The 15,340-nt window shown below is 40.4% G+C and overlaps 2 protein-coding genes across 5 annotated transcripts in view; both read left to right on the top strand.

Moving 5' to 3' along the window:
• Positions 1-7: 7 nt before the first annotated feature.
• On the top strand, positions 8-3,603 carry pfdn4 (prefoldin subunit 4). The gene is made up of 4 exons (XM_084365638.1): positions 8-113; positions 548-655; positions 1,893-2,033; positions 3,214-3,603. Exons 1-4 carry the CDS (start codon positions 87-89, stop codon positions 3,343-3,345), a joined length of 408 nt encoding a protein of 135 aa, XP_084221764.1. The 5' UTR covers positions 8-86; the 3' UTR covers positions 3,346-3,603.
• Positions 3,604-6,354: 2,751 nt separating this feature from the next.
• LOC311265823 (putative N-acetyltransferase camello) overlaps positions 6,355-15,340 on the top strand; it is a 58,646-nt gene continuing 49,660 nt past the window's right edge. For 2 of the 4 annotated variants that reach the window (XM_084367848.1, XM_084367846.1), the window contains exon 1: positions 6,355-6,786. In XM_084367848.1, the coding sequence (XP_084223974.1) occupies positions 6,696-6,786 (91 nt within the window). In that variant the 5' untranslated portion in view covers positions 6,355-6,695. The remainder of the gene's footprint in view (positions 6,787-15,340) is intronic. The other 2 variants (XM_084367845.1, XR_014623629.1) reach the window with 2 other exon arrangements.

Genomic DNA, 15,340 nt, shown 5'->3' with positions numbered 1-15,340 from the left:
CTCGAGGCTTTCCTGCCCGCTAGGTGGCAGTGTGGTCCTATCGTCGTGTTGCGTCCCTCTGTCTTTGTGCAGTCGAGGAAGCCAAGATGGCCGCCACCATGAAGGGACCTGTAGTAAGTTAAAAATCACAAGAAATTATATTTTGTCTTCGAGCCACCTCGTTGCTGTTTCGTGTGGGGGTGCAGTTGAAACCAGTTGAGATATATGTGTGGGGAGAAAAACACTCACAGTTGCTTCTTGTACTAGTGAGATTTAACGGTTAAAGTCGTGGTCACACCCTCGTGCAGCTCATGTTAGTGATAGCAGCAAGCTACCGCTACATGCTAGCTAGCTAACGCGCTAGCTAGCCAGATTTATCCGGACACCAGATGACAGAGAGACCCGAGACTGCAGCAGATGATGGGGATCTTAACTAGTAATACGAGGGGCTGTGATGTTTGACAGACACTACTCTAGCTTCCTAGCTCATGTTAGCTAGTCAGAAGGCTTGTTCGGTTCAACTGACGTTAGCTACATGCCATTTTAATCTATTTCCTCCTGTTTGCAGGCAGTTGAAGATGTGAATGTGACGTTTGAGGACCAGCAGAAGATCAATAAATTCGCCAGGAACACGAATCGGGTGACAGAGCTGAAGAATGAAATAGAGTCAAAGAAAGTAAGCAGTCACATCACACACACACACACACACACACACACACACACACACTCTCAGGGTTCACTGTGTGGTCAGCTGTAGTCAAGAACTGTCATGGTCAATCATGGTGGATGGGAGCAATAACTGTGTTCACATCTGACACTCCAGCTGTGATACTGTGTTTACTAACTGACTGACGTGAGATAATATTGCTAGCAGTCTGTCACAACAGTCTGACTGTCATGAGGATTCAAATGATCTTCTATTGAATGGTTTCAAAGAAGTGTTTGAGGTTTTGGAGGATCCACAGTGGATCTCAACAGGGTCGAACATATGGCAAGAGTTCAGCTGGCAAAATAATGTGAGATTTGTTTTTGTCACACCCATCCAGAAGCGACATCAGGGTGGTGGTGATGCTTGTTTGAGACTTTGTGGGACTAATGGAGTCAGTCACATTTTCTGGAGTTGCCAGGTTATTAGAGCTTACTGGGAAGAGATCCATAAACATACAAATAACATATTAAGAGTAAACATTCCTTTCAAATGTGAAACTACGTACATGGGCAATAAATTGTTCGAAAATTCAAATGACAAAAAATGACTTGGTATACTACTGGCAGCTTGTAAAAAAAAAACATGAGAAAATGGTTAAAAGTAGATCCACCCACCACTGAGGAATGGTTTGATATTGTACATGAGATCTACATTATGGAAAAGTTATCATTTTCCCTCAGAGTGCAAAAAGAAAAGTATTATCAGATCTGGACTAAATGGACTGAGAATGTAAAACCACTGAGATCGGATTTTATTTGATCCTGTTTGTAATATGTGACCGCCTGCCCTCCATCTATCTACATCTGGATGATCATAAGAAGTAGGCTCCCCAGTGCTGTTGTTCATGTGTTGTTGTAAATGAATGACTTAAAAGATGAAAATTGAAAGACATTGAGTCTTTCTGCAACCACCTTTCCTAATTCCTAGTGAAAAGGGAGTTAAACAATGGACAAATTACTTAAAGTGGATCAAGGAAAGTCTGTTATGTTGTAAAGATTATATGCAGTGGAAATGGTGATAAATCATCAGAGCCACAATTCACTACCTTTGAAAATTGTGCGGTAAAGTTGAATCGACACTGAAACCTAATTTGTTCAGACGAGTCGTAGTTAAATGTTGTGTAAAGGCCACCGCAGCTGCCAAATTATCAAAACTATTTACCCTGGTTGCGACTTTTTAATGGTCTGCCTATGTCTCCATACAGAAATCGCTGCAGAACTTACAGGATGCCAGCGACGACCTAATGATGTTAGACGACGACGCTCTATTGATCCCCTATCAAATCGGCAACGTCTTTGTCAGCCACTCGCAGGAAGAAACACAAGAGATGCTGGAGGCTGCAAAGGTAGGTTTTCTGAAATACCATCATATACTCTTCAGACTTGTAATCGTCAGTGAGAGAACCCCACTTGGTTTAAAAAGCACTGTTGAGGAGAATTTAACATATAATGATCAACGCAAAGCTCAAGTTTGTTCCAATCATGGTCCAACATTTTGGGAAATATGCTTATTTGCTTTCTTGCTAAGAGTTAGATGAGAAGGTTGATACCCCTCTTATGTCTGTACAGTACTTATAAAGCTACAGCCTGTTAGCCTAGCTACAGCTAGCTTGGCTTTGTCTAAAGGTAACTAAATCAGCCTACCAGTGCGCTTAAAGCTCCTTAACATGTTTTATCTTGTTTAATTTGTATAAAAAGTGTAAAAATGACAAGTGGTTTTACACAGTGTTAGATGTTGGACTATCTCGATCAGACGCAGTGACTTCATGGAGTCTCCACTGGTTGCCTGCCAACCTCAGTGTGACAACAACACGACTCTGAGCGTGCTATCGATCTTCTCCTCAAACTCTCAGCAAATGTAGAACTATGACTTTAAGTTAACGTGCAGTGATAGTTGTTCCAGAGCTCTGTAAAAGGGAGAAACTTTCCAAAGCAGTGCATCGGGATTGTACAGAAAGGCAACAGCACCACTCCCCCCCCCAGGCTGGTTCAAGCTCAGGCCTCTGAGTCTGATGGCATTGTTTGGCCAGATGGCAGGTGACACAAAAAGGGCGGGTGAGATCCTCCTTGGTGCACCTTTGGGAAACGAGCCAGGTAGAATCAGGGCTTTATTTATTTTTCTAAAACATAGCGAGGGCAGACACTGACCACGAGGGACTTCAGATTAGATCTTGTCCCTCCCGTCTGTCACTTCAGGATCTTCCTATTTGTCCTTGTGTTTGCTGCTGTTTCATCACCCAACAAAGCACCCTGCGCAGGCTGGTACTGATTGATGTGGCGCAGTCTGCTACACACACTGAATGACAAATATGTGGAGAACGGCTCACTTTCCAACCCATAAATAACTGCTGATTATAATTAAGTACAGACAGATATGCATACTGATTTAACTTGCCATTAAAGTGTGAGTTTCTGAGTCTTCTAGTAGGAGCAGTGTATTAAAACCTGTTTAAGGAAATGTCCTGCTACATGTGTAGATATTGTAGTGGTTGATATGTAATCTGAGTTTCCATGTTCTGTGATCAGGAAGCACTGGAGCAGGAGGTCAAAGGCCTTGAGGACCGAGTGACAGCAATACAGCAAGTGCTGGGTGATCTGAAGGTCCAGCTCTACGCCAAGTTTGGTAACAACATAAACCTGGAGGCAGACGAAAGCTGAGCAGTGAAAAGGACATTGACAGCTGCTCCGACGTGGACTTTTTTTCTTTCTGCTCTCGTGTCGGATCCACAGAGCGTTTGCCAAACAAAACATCAAGTAGGACGAACGGCATGAACGGCTTAGATTTGCAGCTTTTGGCTTCTGTTTACACTCACGTGATGTATCTGTCTTCAGTTTAGACTCGGCAAACAAACAAATTCACAAGGACGACAAAGGTAAAGATGTGGAGATTAAATAAATGCACATAATCCTAACATATTTCAATTGGTCTGTTATTTAATGTTTTTCTCCCTCTGTTGATCAAACTGAAGTAAAAACAATGAGGAACAAAACGACTGTAGTATTTTACAAGAAGTTGTCTCATCTCTGAAATCTCTCTGTTTGACTACCGTTCAGGTAGGATGAAATGTAGTAAATGTCTCTCTTTGGCACATCAGTGTACTGTGCTGTCTTTGCATGAAGTCTTTCCAAGTATTCAATGACCTTAATTCAGACTTTTGTGGTTACCCTTTCAAGGACTGTGACAATATTTTTATCATTTTAAGATCATTTTCTGCCACTGATATAATAATATAATGGCATAGTACCTTAAAGAGCAGTGGACTTTTAATTATTCAGTGTATTCAGACATGAAAGACAAGAAACAAACATAATGTGCTAACAAAATATAACATGACAACCACACAACATAAACAATGGATAAAATGCGAGGTCGAGGTCATGTCCATATATATCAATAAGTCAGTAACGTATGCATAGTACATCCATATCTTCATTATTGCTGCAGACTTAACCACATCAAACCATGTTGGTTAAATAAGTACCATCTGTTCCTGATCAATATGTTTACAAACTGCAAAAAAACAAACATAATGAAAAAGAGAAAGAAAATGAATCCTTGATTAGAGATGGAGCGACTGAGCTACATGTGTAAGATTTTCAGAGTGTTTACGTGTCGTCTTCTTAATCTGTGGAAATATTGTTTCAGCCATGCCTCAGCGTAAAGGTATTATAATTAGGAAAGCTGAAAAGAAACAAAAACTGTGACAGACTGAGACAAACAAGTCTGGGCTTTTGTTTGGAGCGAAGATTTTAATTCAAACTGAAAGTTCAGCATGTTGTTTTTATTCCTTTTAGAACACAGACAGGACACTTTCAATTGAGATTTCAACCACTACACTGATTTTACCAGCGGTGGAAGAAGTATTGAAATCCTTTCTACCAATAATAAAAATGAAAGTGCTGTATTTAAAAGGCTACACTACAAAAGTGCAAGTCATAACAAAAGGTATTTGTTCTATAGAACAATGAGCATTGACTGACATATTAGATAAATGAATAAGTTGTCAATACTTATTTATCAAGTTACTTAACACACCATCAGGTGGTTTAGCTCAGTGGATCTCAACCTTGGGGTCAGGCCCCTCCAAAGGGTCACAAAATAAATCGGATGGGCTGTGAAATTGTGAGCATTTGTTTATTTATTTTCACCCAAAAAGCACCACAAATATGTGGAAAAATAGTGTTATAATTTTACCTCTTTGGGTCTAGGACAGCTGAAATAATCTGTGTAGCTGTATCTTTGCTGGAACTACTAACATCATCATTTTAAACCTGACATGGGGCCTCAACTAGACACAACCTGTTGTATTTTATAACCCCATTATGTGTGTTTAAACTATGAAACTCAAACGTAGATTGTAACTGTAGCTGTCAAAAACATGTCAATAATAACCTCTGAACTATAGTGAAGAACCTCACAATTATACTTAAGTCAAGTTAAAATCATTCTGACATGTATTTGATTGTACTGTTTCTAACAAATGCCATTTAAGCCCTCCCAAATGTTTTGTTTTTTTTAACTAAACAAATTAGTTCACTTCCCACACAGTTATTTTTGTAACTGATTATTCAGCAAGCTAACAAAACCTCACATGGCTCAGATAAACTGATGAGTAGAGGAGTTGGCAGATCAAAAGCTTGTGAGCAAAGGGAGGAAAACGACTTCCTGTGCACAAATTAGACTCAGGACTTGTGATTCTTTACAAAATGTTAAAACGTGTAGTACATGATTAATTGTGAATTTGTCTTAGCACAGGTATAACAGAACACAAAGCAACAGATTAATGGAGAAAAAGAGTGTGCTGCTGAGATTTTAAATATTATGGAGAATAATAGACCAATAAGTACTCAAAAAAAGTAAATATATGGAGTGTTTTTCACATTTATGTGCGAATTACTGCTTACAGGAATACAATGTATACGCTAGAATAGACACAAGCAGAGAAAAGGTAATCGTGTACAGATTTCAAGTAGTTGTAGGCCTAAACTTAAAGGGTAACGCCACTAATTTCACACATTAAAGTGTGTTTACAGTTCTTGAGGAGTACTACTGCACATGTGAAAATGTAGTGTAAAGCCTTTTGTGGCTCCGGAGGAAGCTGCAGGTAATCTGACAAATTCCCGCCAGTGATGTCACTCAGTGGCTGTGTTTGGGTAATGTAGGCGTCCGCTGGTCCAACATACAGTCATACTTACTGTGACGTGTTCACGCTCATCACCTCAAGTCTGCAAGTGTGTGCGGCAAACATAGGCCGCTGATTGACGGTCTGTAAGACTACAAAAATTAAATCAGTTTGCTGACCTTCACTTCTACATATTTCTGTATCATGATGTGTCTGCAGAAAGTCCTCTTAAGGGCCTTTGTGGACTGGATGAAATGTGAATTTGGACTTCCCCTGAAGTTTTATTTCACTCATTATTCTTCCTTTTCAAATCCGGTGCCTACATTACCCACAATGCAACTTAGCTCTGCAGGTCCTTGAATGTCCACTTGAGGCAGGCTCCAAAAGTGAGTCAATGTTAACATGACCATCTTTACAACAGACAGTTTTGGCCTCTATAATTAATCCCCCCCTTCATGACAGCTGTACAGGGTTTAATTTTAATATAAGGCACTGTTTTATATATTAAGGTTTAACGTTATGCATAATTAGGGGCGTGGCTGCGTTGAGTGACAGGTGTCTGCTCGCTTCTCATTACAGCCACTGAACTTGATCCCTCGGACTTATTTGTGGTGTTGATGCCGTTTGGGGAATTGTTAATGCAAATATCGGACAAATAATGTGGCTGAGTGTGTGATTAACTGGACTAACACACCGGAGGTGAGACAGACAGGTGTTATGGGTCAACGAGCGACTCTGTTAACGAGCTTTAACCGGCAGACAGTCGCGGGCAGAGCGCGGAGCTCCTGGAGGAAAACACCAGGAGGCGAAGAGCAAACAGAGAGTTTGTTTTTTAAACTTTTACGATTAAAAAGTGGATTTATAATTGCTGAAAGTGACTACTGAATGGAGGGGAAATGTACTTTACGTAATGACTGTACAGAGGAGAGATGGAGAAGAAGACACTGCAGGACAGCAGAGAGAAACAGAGTATGTGGTGAGTGCTAACTTTGCTCGCTAGCTTGCGGCTAATGTTCAGTTAAGGTTGAGTATTGTGGCTGTTTGGGGCAAATTGACCCGCAGTCAAACTCATGAGGTGAAATTTGCTTCTCTTTATGTGTGAACACTCAGTAAACTTGTGAAAGTTGCTTCAGCTCCACCTCCTCACCTGGTTTCGATTAGCCTGGAGTTAGCATCAAGCCCCCGGGAGGAGCGGCAGGCTTTGAAGCCAGTTTTTGTAGTGGCCAAACTGTGTAATTACACCACCAGGTGACACACTGGGCCCAAAAACACTTTTTCCCATAAGCTTACATTGTGAAAGAAGCGTCTATAAAATGGTGGATAATTTTTTTTGAGCTAGAAGTCTAGAAGAGCCGCATGATTAAATTATTTTAACCCCATTCAAATTAGCTGTTAGAGCTAAACCGGAAGCTAGTGGTGCGCATTGCTCTTTGGGACGTGTTATTTTTTTACAGCCTGGAATCAAACTTTTTCGGCTTCAAAAGTCCACTGAGCAGCTTTCGTAGGAGTGAATGGGGCTGCAACACTGTTTCCAGATTTAACCTAACGTCCTTGCTTAGCATAGATAGCCAAGATGGCGCTGGCTGGTACCCCACTTTGAGCTTTTGATGCCTTCCAAGTCAGAAGTCGGGAGCTGGTATTCCTGACATCCAATCTAAAAGCGTCCCAGTGCATCTGCTCAGAAAAAAACAAATAAATAGGTGTTTGAATGGCAAGTCTGTGAACTTCACAAAGCAAATACAACAGCTGATTTAACAGTTGAGGGCACTTAAAACAAGACAGGAGGAGTTGGCTCCTAACACACACTGGCAAGGATTTCTAGTGAGCCAAGATCAACTGAATTAAAGTGAAAATGACAACTACAGAGTCGTAATAAAGTCTTTTCACAGCGGACATTTTGACTTTTGATGATGGCTTTATTCCATTTAGTTGAGCTTGTTTCTGTTGTATTCAGTATCATGCATGCTCACTTACTGGGACACTTAAAGGAATGGAGCCATCGTTAACATTATTGATCACACCTGTGCTTTTCCTGCTTTGACATTGAAAACATCTGCTCTGATAAAGGTCTATCACTGCACGTTTTGCAAAACAAACATTGGATTTTGGATTATTGCCAAAAATAAGATCCATGGTAAACAGAAGCTTGTGATACCTAAATGTTGTATTCAGCAAGATAAACTTCACAGATGCGTAAATTAAATCGCTAGAAGTAAAATCTTTTAAATTGATGAACATCGTATGTGTAGTTCATGGCACAATTCAAACAGGATCGGAAAATGATTTGTCTCCTCATTCACTACCCTACGTATTATTTCCCATGCTGGTCCATTGGAAGGGGCGTGGCTTTGGCTCTTTATTCTGGCTCTCCAGAAACCTACTGGTGGTGTCATGGTGGCTCTGTCCACTATTTTATACAGTCAATGGTGATATCACTGGAGGAAATGTATCAGATTACATGCAGCTTCCTCTGGAGCCACAAATGCGGTAAACTACTTTTTTCACATATGCAGTAGTACTCCGCAAGACCTGCAAACACTCTTGAATGTGTAAAGTTGGCGGAGTTACCCTTTAAAGTTTGAGCTAGTGGCAGGCTGTTGCACTATGATGTTGCCTATATCATTAACAGGATCTTTGTATCTGATACAAATGACACAGTCAAAATCTTGAAAGCTGCAAATCATTTCCACCTCTGATGTTACATGCTTTGAATACTGAGTGTGTAGATAAACAATGTCGGTGCCAGATAGATTAAAATATGTGTATTTTATTAGCATACATACTGTTGCAGCAGTTCGGCAAATGAATCCATGAATCTAAAACTGTGCCCTTAAAGCACACGATTAATGAATTCAGGTAAAAAGATCTAGATTTTGTTCTGTGAATATCTTTGCTTCCCATTTTCCTGATAATTCTCTATATATGCTGGCTGGTTGGTGGCTCTCACAAATATCAACAATGCACAAACCTCATTAAACTGTGCCCTCGAGTGTGGCCTGCATGAGCTAATAAAATATCGGGGAAAAAAAGAAAAAGAAATGGAGAGCTTGAAGTTATAGCAGACACCTCTGGAGGATCAAGATCTCAATTAACAAGTTCCTCCTCCCGGTTGGTTTCCTGCTGAACATTCATAGCTATGATTAAGAGGGACTCCACCCACACAGGCTTGTCTTTATGCACAGCTTGTTAAACCTCAGCTCAGAGGAGCGCACATGGAAATGACTGGCCTTATTTCCCAGATGGCCTTGTTTACTCTCTGCCCCCTCTCTCTCTTTCTCTGTCTCTTTATCTGTTCGTTCCTATCTGTCCTCTCACTCCCCTGCTTCTTCTCTGATGACACAGATGTTGATATTTATCAACGGTGCAGTTGTATTGAACATTATTAACTCTTTTGAAATTGGCACGATTTACACTGAAGCAGCCAGTGTTGCCAAATTGTAACAGCGGGATGCAGTCTGCCAGAGTCTGATGATTTATTGATTAGTGTTTGACTTCAATACCTGCTGATAAACTGTCCAAATTAGGCTAAAAAAATGACAGGAACACAATCTGAATTTGTCAGAAAATAATGTACATTTGTATGTGATGTTCTTGATTGTTGTAAGCCAGTAGCAGCAGAAACGCACCAGAGGGTGTCTCTGTCTCCCCAGCAATTTCACAGTGAAATCAAACAGCTTTAACCAGCATCAAGATGAGCTCTTATAGTTGATTGGATATAGCTGCACATTGTAAATATACGAGAAATACGTCAAACATGTTGGAATCAAGGCTCCGGAAGAATAATTATGAATGAGATATAGGGGAAATTACAGAAATATGCAGATGCATGACTGGAGGATGCTGTGAAACAAAGTGTCACACTTAACTTAGAGATAATGATTTGGGCTCTGGGTTTAAAGTGCGATATGCCAAGACCAACTTCTGATCACGTCCGCCTTCACTTTCTCAATAAAGTACAAGTGTAGTAGACAGGATCCGCTGGTATCCGACGTCTCCACCAAAGAGTTTGTGCACACTTCATCATTTTTCTGCACTGGGGCTACAGTGAAAAATTGTGTTTGCTCACTGTCTCTGCACGTTAGCTTAAATGTCAGGAGAGTCAACCCAGACGGTTTGAAAAATCCATAGTAGCTACAGCCATTCTTCATCACTTACAGCTGTTCTGTCTGCGGCCAGCTTTCAGACGTTACAAGTGAGGAGGGATCTCACTGCTCGACAAAAGCACAATGCAACACGTCACCTGTCACAGGCCACGCAGTCAAATTGTGGCTGTTCATTTTTGTATTTGCAAAACAAAAAAACCTTGCAGACAGCATATTGTTCTTCTGTCTTCAGCATGAAGGTTTTTTCCCCCCCACACTTTCATCTTTTAGGAAGCTAGAATACTTTTTTTTTTTTAGGTTTATGTGTAACACTTAATAATAACCATCATTAAAGGGGAGCTCCACCAATTTTACACATTAAAGAGTGTTTACAGGTCTTGTGGAGTATTACTAAATATGTGAAAAAGCAGTATAAAGCTATGTGAAAACTATTTCTATGTTAAAAACAATAAACTACTTTGCAAACCATTTATTAAGCAATTTAAAGATTTATAAACATCTGTTGCAACTTAATGATCGCCAATCAGAATCATTTTTATGCATTTACACAAGCATTATAAACATTAATTGCTTAATAAATAACTTCTAAAGCATTTCATTGTTTGTTAGCAGTGAAATAACTATTAAGTTAAGTTTAATTCCCTACAAATTTACCATTCATTAATGATGGATATTAAACAGTGTTCCCATATTTCTATCTTCATTGAACAGCTCGGAGTAAAGACTTGTCAGATTTGAACAGCGATTTATGTGGTGTGTGTCTTTCGATAGTGATTAAACTATTTAGCAACTAATTAATCAGCAGAGACTTATAAACAGCACCTATTCTGATAATAAATTGCAGATTATCTCTCTTGAAATTGAAAAAATTAATATCTTTTGGTTTTGCACTGTTGGCAAGACTAAACATTTGTTGACATGAAGTTGTCGTGGTATTTATGAGTATTTAAAAAAACAAACAAATGGATTATTGAACAGTTTATCAGCAGATAGATCAATGGTGATATTAGTTGTTTGTGTAGTCTGAGACCAGAGGACTGCCTGTAAGCCCTTGTCAACTGCACTTGAAAATCCTCCTGACTATCTGAGTGATGCGACAGGATATGAGGATCTTTAGCCCTGACAGATGTAGTGAAACACATTATAGGAGAATGTCAAGTAGCTGTATCATGGGGGCTAAGAAGAGACGCCTAAAAAGCACAAAGCAAGATTGAGTGCAGTGAAAAGAGCATGTGTCAGGGGCTGTGAGTGGCACAGCGCAGCAGTGCACCTGTGCAAATGTGGATCATTTAGAGAAGCGACGAAAGGGCTCAAAAACTGCAGACGTACCAAAAACTGATCTCTCAAGACTAATGAATTTGTTGGTAATGAATTTCACTCCCTCACTTCTTGCGGACAGGGACTCTGAATCTGTGGAGGCTGAGCAGTATGAAGGGATATCGTCTGTCATTCATTTCATTACTGTCTGTCAAGTTGATCAGCCAAGACAATAAAGGCAGTATTCCACTGCGGCAGCGTATGAATCATCTGAATGATGAAGACACATCTTTGTGTGGACCAATCCCTCAGCGAGCATCTGTGTGCGTGTGTATGTATATGTGTGTGTGTGTGTGTGTGTGTGTGTGCAGCATCACTGCAGCAATCAGGACTTCTAAGTGCTTTCAAAACAAATTGGTGTCCCAGAGCCAACATCCGCTGGTTTATTTAAAGATTTGTTTATCTTTCATTTATGATTTGCTGAATTGGAAATTAAAACCTTCACTCATGTATCATCAAGACTGCGTCTTAAATTCCCCAAAAATGCGGGGGAGTCTCGGCTTGTAAGTTTCCATCACTTATCTGCTTTAATCAGTGGTCTCTAATATGCAGAGAATATTACTTCAGAAATGCATTTCCATATCCACCTTGGAACAATAGACCACATAACTTACCATATGAAAGATGGCAGAATGCGTCCAAATATTTCAATGAATATCATTACCAAAGCCTAAATTTATGTGGGTTACATCGCAAAGACCTTGAAGAAACTGACACATCCACGCTGCTGGGAGACAGTTTGAATCAATTGCTCTTGAGAAGTGATGGACAGCTAAAGCTCACCAAATATTTGTCTCTGATTAGTGCTCATATATGGATCTTATGTGACCTTTACACTTCAAACTTTCGTTTTTTCTGAACCATATTAGCCACAATAGATGTGCAGTCAAAAGGTCTTGTGTCTAGGATTTTTTAGAGGGATCTAATGGAAACTAATATTCATAATTACATTTTCATTTGTGTATAATCGCATGAAACTAATAATCGTTGTGTTTTTGTTACCTTAGAATCAGCCTTTTATAGCTACATAAAGAGTGGGTCCATGTTGCTGCTATGTTGCCCCGCCATGTTTCTACAGTAGCCCAGAACAGACAAACCAAACAGTGGCTCTTGGGAGGGCATTTTTAGCAGCCACCCTAGGTTCTGCTTCACCAGAGCTGCCCAAAGTAGGAAATGCGGGCCAAAGTTGACCTGTCATAGAGTTCGATTTGGCTCAACAGATGTTTTTAGTTTTTTTCTAATCTGAGCATGGTGGGCAGAGTGACACTTTGAGCCTAGGACCATTTTGTATCTTAACAATAAAATACAATGGGTGTTTTCTTTTGGCCTGTGTCCCACCACGTTTTAAGTTTTAGTTTTGGTCTTCTAGGGAAAAAGTTTGGGCACCCCCAGTCTTGCTTACCAGATGTGGACTGTTGGTATGAAGCCCATCATTGGGCACGTGTTTCCCCTTTCCTTCCACTTCCTGTGATTACTGTTCCAAAATAATCATCGCTAGCAAGACAAGTTACTCTAAAGTAAAGTCAATGCCAGGACTTGTTTCCCCACATCGAAAACAAGTTTAGTGCTGCCCAAGACGGTTGTGATTAGTTTAAAGACATCCGAACAAGCCTGAGCATTTCCCCCTATACCAGTAAGAGAATTGGTGCAGCCAGAGCTGTGCAAGGCAAGGGCGCCCTTATTCTGCACACTTGGAAGGGGAGGGTGAGTAAAGGGGCGTTCATGTGGTTGCATTCTGCAATCTAAACGCTTGACAGGACCGCCAACAGAGGAGAAACAGCAGGTCAATTGTCCCGGGCCCTGGGTAATGACGGCCCAAAAGAGCTAAAGAATGAGTTGTCATGTGATTTTGTACAAACATTCATGTTCCCAGGAGGATTAAGCCCAATGATGTTAGTGATCCTCTGACTTTTCCTCTCATGACATTTTTAGTTTTTACTGAAATGTCTCAACAACTCTTGGATGGATTACCAAGACATTAGGTGCAGACATTCACGATCCCAACAGTGAATCGCAGTCACTTTGGTGATCCCTTGACTTTTCCTCAATGAAGGGGACATTTTTTGTCCTTGAATTAAATGTCTGGACAACTGTTCGATCAAGTGCCATGACGTTTTGTCCAGACATTCATGCCCCCCTCAGGATAACTGTAATTACTTTGGTTATCCAGTGATTTCAGTCAGCAGTTTAGGTTATTACATTTATTCGTCAGAGACCATGTACAAAAATGTTTTTTAATCTCGAGGAATGGATATGCTTTGTCCTTGATTTATCTAGTAGCTAATTTCCATCTGCAGTCCCTGGGCAGGTGGACACAAAAGTAAATGTCACAATTTTACAACTAGAAGGACACTTAGAAGGACCCAGACCTCCACCAAGGCCAGTATCCACTCTACAATGAAAATTCCCGAGCACAACCACTTTAAATGTCTGAATATATTTCCAAAGCTATTGGAATTATTTCAAAATATGGCTGTGCTTAGCTGCAGTCAACATGGATTTGATGGATAGATGAATCTTCACAGACACTTCAAATTGTATAGTTACATCTTAGGTTAGCTAATGTTAGCAAAACGCTACTTAACTCGCGAGCTAACGTTACATCAAGAGGACTTCATCATTTGGAAAAAGACAGATCTATCCTTTGATAGGTTGTTGCTGACATACTTTTAAGATGACATGACAGCGGTAATTATAACATTTAAATTTGTCAGAACCTTCCAAATTAATGACACTACCATCAGCCGTACATGTTGCTAAATAACAAACATCGGCACGCAAACCTGCACTAACATATGGACACTGGCAAACATTATACCTGCTAAAAAGCATTCTGAAGAATAAAACCTAACATCACCTTTGTGCCTCAGTACAGCCTCACAGAGCTGCTAGTAGACTCTTCGTCTTGTTGCTAATAAGGTGTTAGAGTCAAATTTCAATTTACCTCAGTAAGGGAGTCTTGTTTGTAAGCACACACACCACAGGGCACCGCAGCCTCTGTGGTCCAGTCCCACTACATGCGCTGAGCTTCAGCAGACCAATCTAAAGTTTTGTGTATTGCACAACGAAGTTACTCTGATGGCATTTACTGAAGAAGGATGAATGCTTCACATTAACTGCGGCAGGATTTTCCCCAAGTAGATGTTTAAACCAATGATCCTTCAGCCATATTAGTGTTGCACCGACTCAGCGCCACTGTCACCCAATTAGCTTCAATTTATGGTCTAACAACAGCAAATAACAGCACGAAAGATGGTTTCCTAGAGTCGTCATTTAAGGTGACATTGTTCTGTGTTTCAGTGCAATACCAGGCTGTTCAGCGATTTCTTGAATCACCTTGGCATTCATGTTCTCCCCCCCTTCTTTAAAACATACTCTTAGCTTAATTAATGGTGGGAAATAGGAAGGAGGAAAACAAGAATGAATTATGACTTGTCTGTTTTCCACCTAATTAAATCTATCTGGTCAACAGCCGTCCAAATCTGAGCACAAACACAATGAGCATCTGCACTGTGGATGAGCAGTGAAAGGTTCATCAAATCATAGCGAATACATTCATCTGTGATACTGAATCCGTTTAAATCCTCATTCATGTGGTTTATGAATTCCTTTATAAAACCTGACACTGTGATGTCTGTGGGTGTTGTTCACCTTGATCCTGCTGCTCAATCTCTTCTATTAACACCTCAGTGAGTGCCGAGCTGTTTTCACTTTGGTTTTGGTTTCAACGCATCGCGCGGCTCCAACTGGCAAATGTAACTTTGACGTGAGCCAGTAGGCAGGTGTCATCCTGCCAACAAATTGTCTATTGAATACTTTCAATTAGGCCACTCGACCAGCTCAGAGGAGAATAGCATCAAAAAGCGATGGGGAGGAAAACACAATATTGCAGCACAATTAAGTCTAGCCGGATTGTAAGTGGTTTGATTAGATGAAGCTCAGGAAAACAAAAGCAAACCCTGATTGTCATTTAACCACACAAAAGTGTCCTGCATGTATCTGCCACTTGTGGCTGAAGATGGCTGTAGGAGAGTTGTGAAATCTTGTGTAATCAACAGAGTCAGCAAAACAAAACAAATCAATTTTATTTATATAGCCCAAAATCTCAAT

Source organism: Pagrus pagrus, assembly GCF_965226575.1.
Source record: "Pagrus pagrus genome assembly, chromosome: 11".
NCBI lineage: Eukaryota > Metazoa > Chordata > Actinopteri > Spariformes > Sparidae > Pagrus > Pagrus pagrus.
Note: the sequence above shows the minus strand (reverse complement) of the source record. Positions and strands in the feature narration are given on the sequence as shown.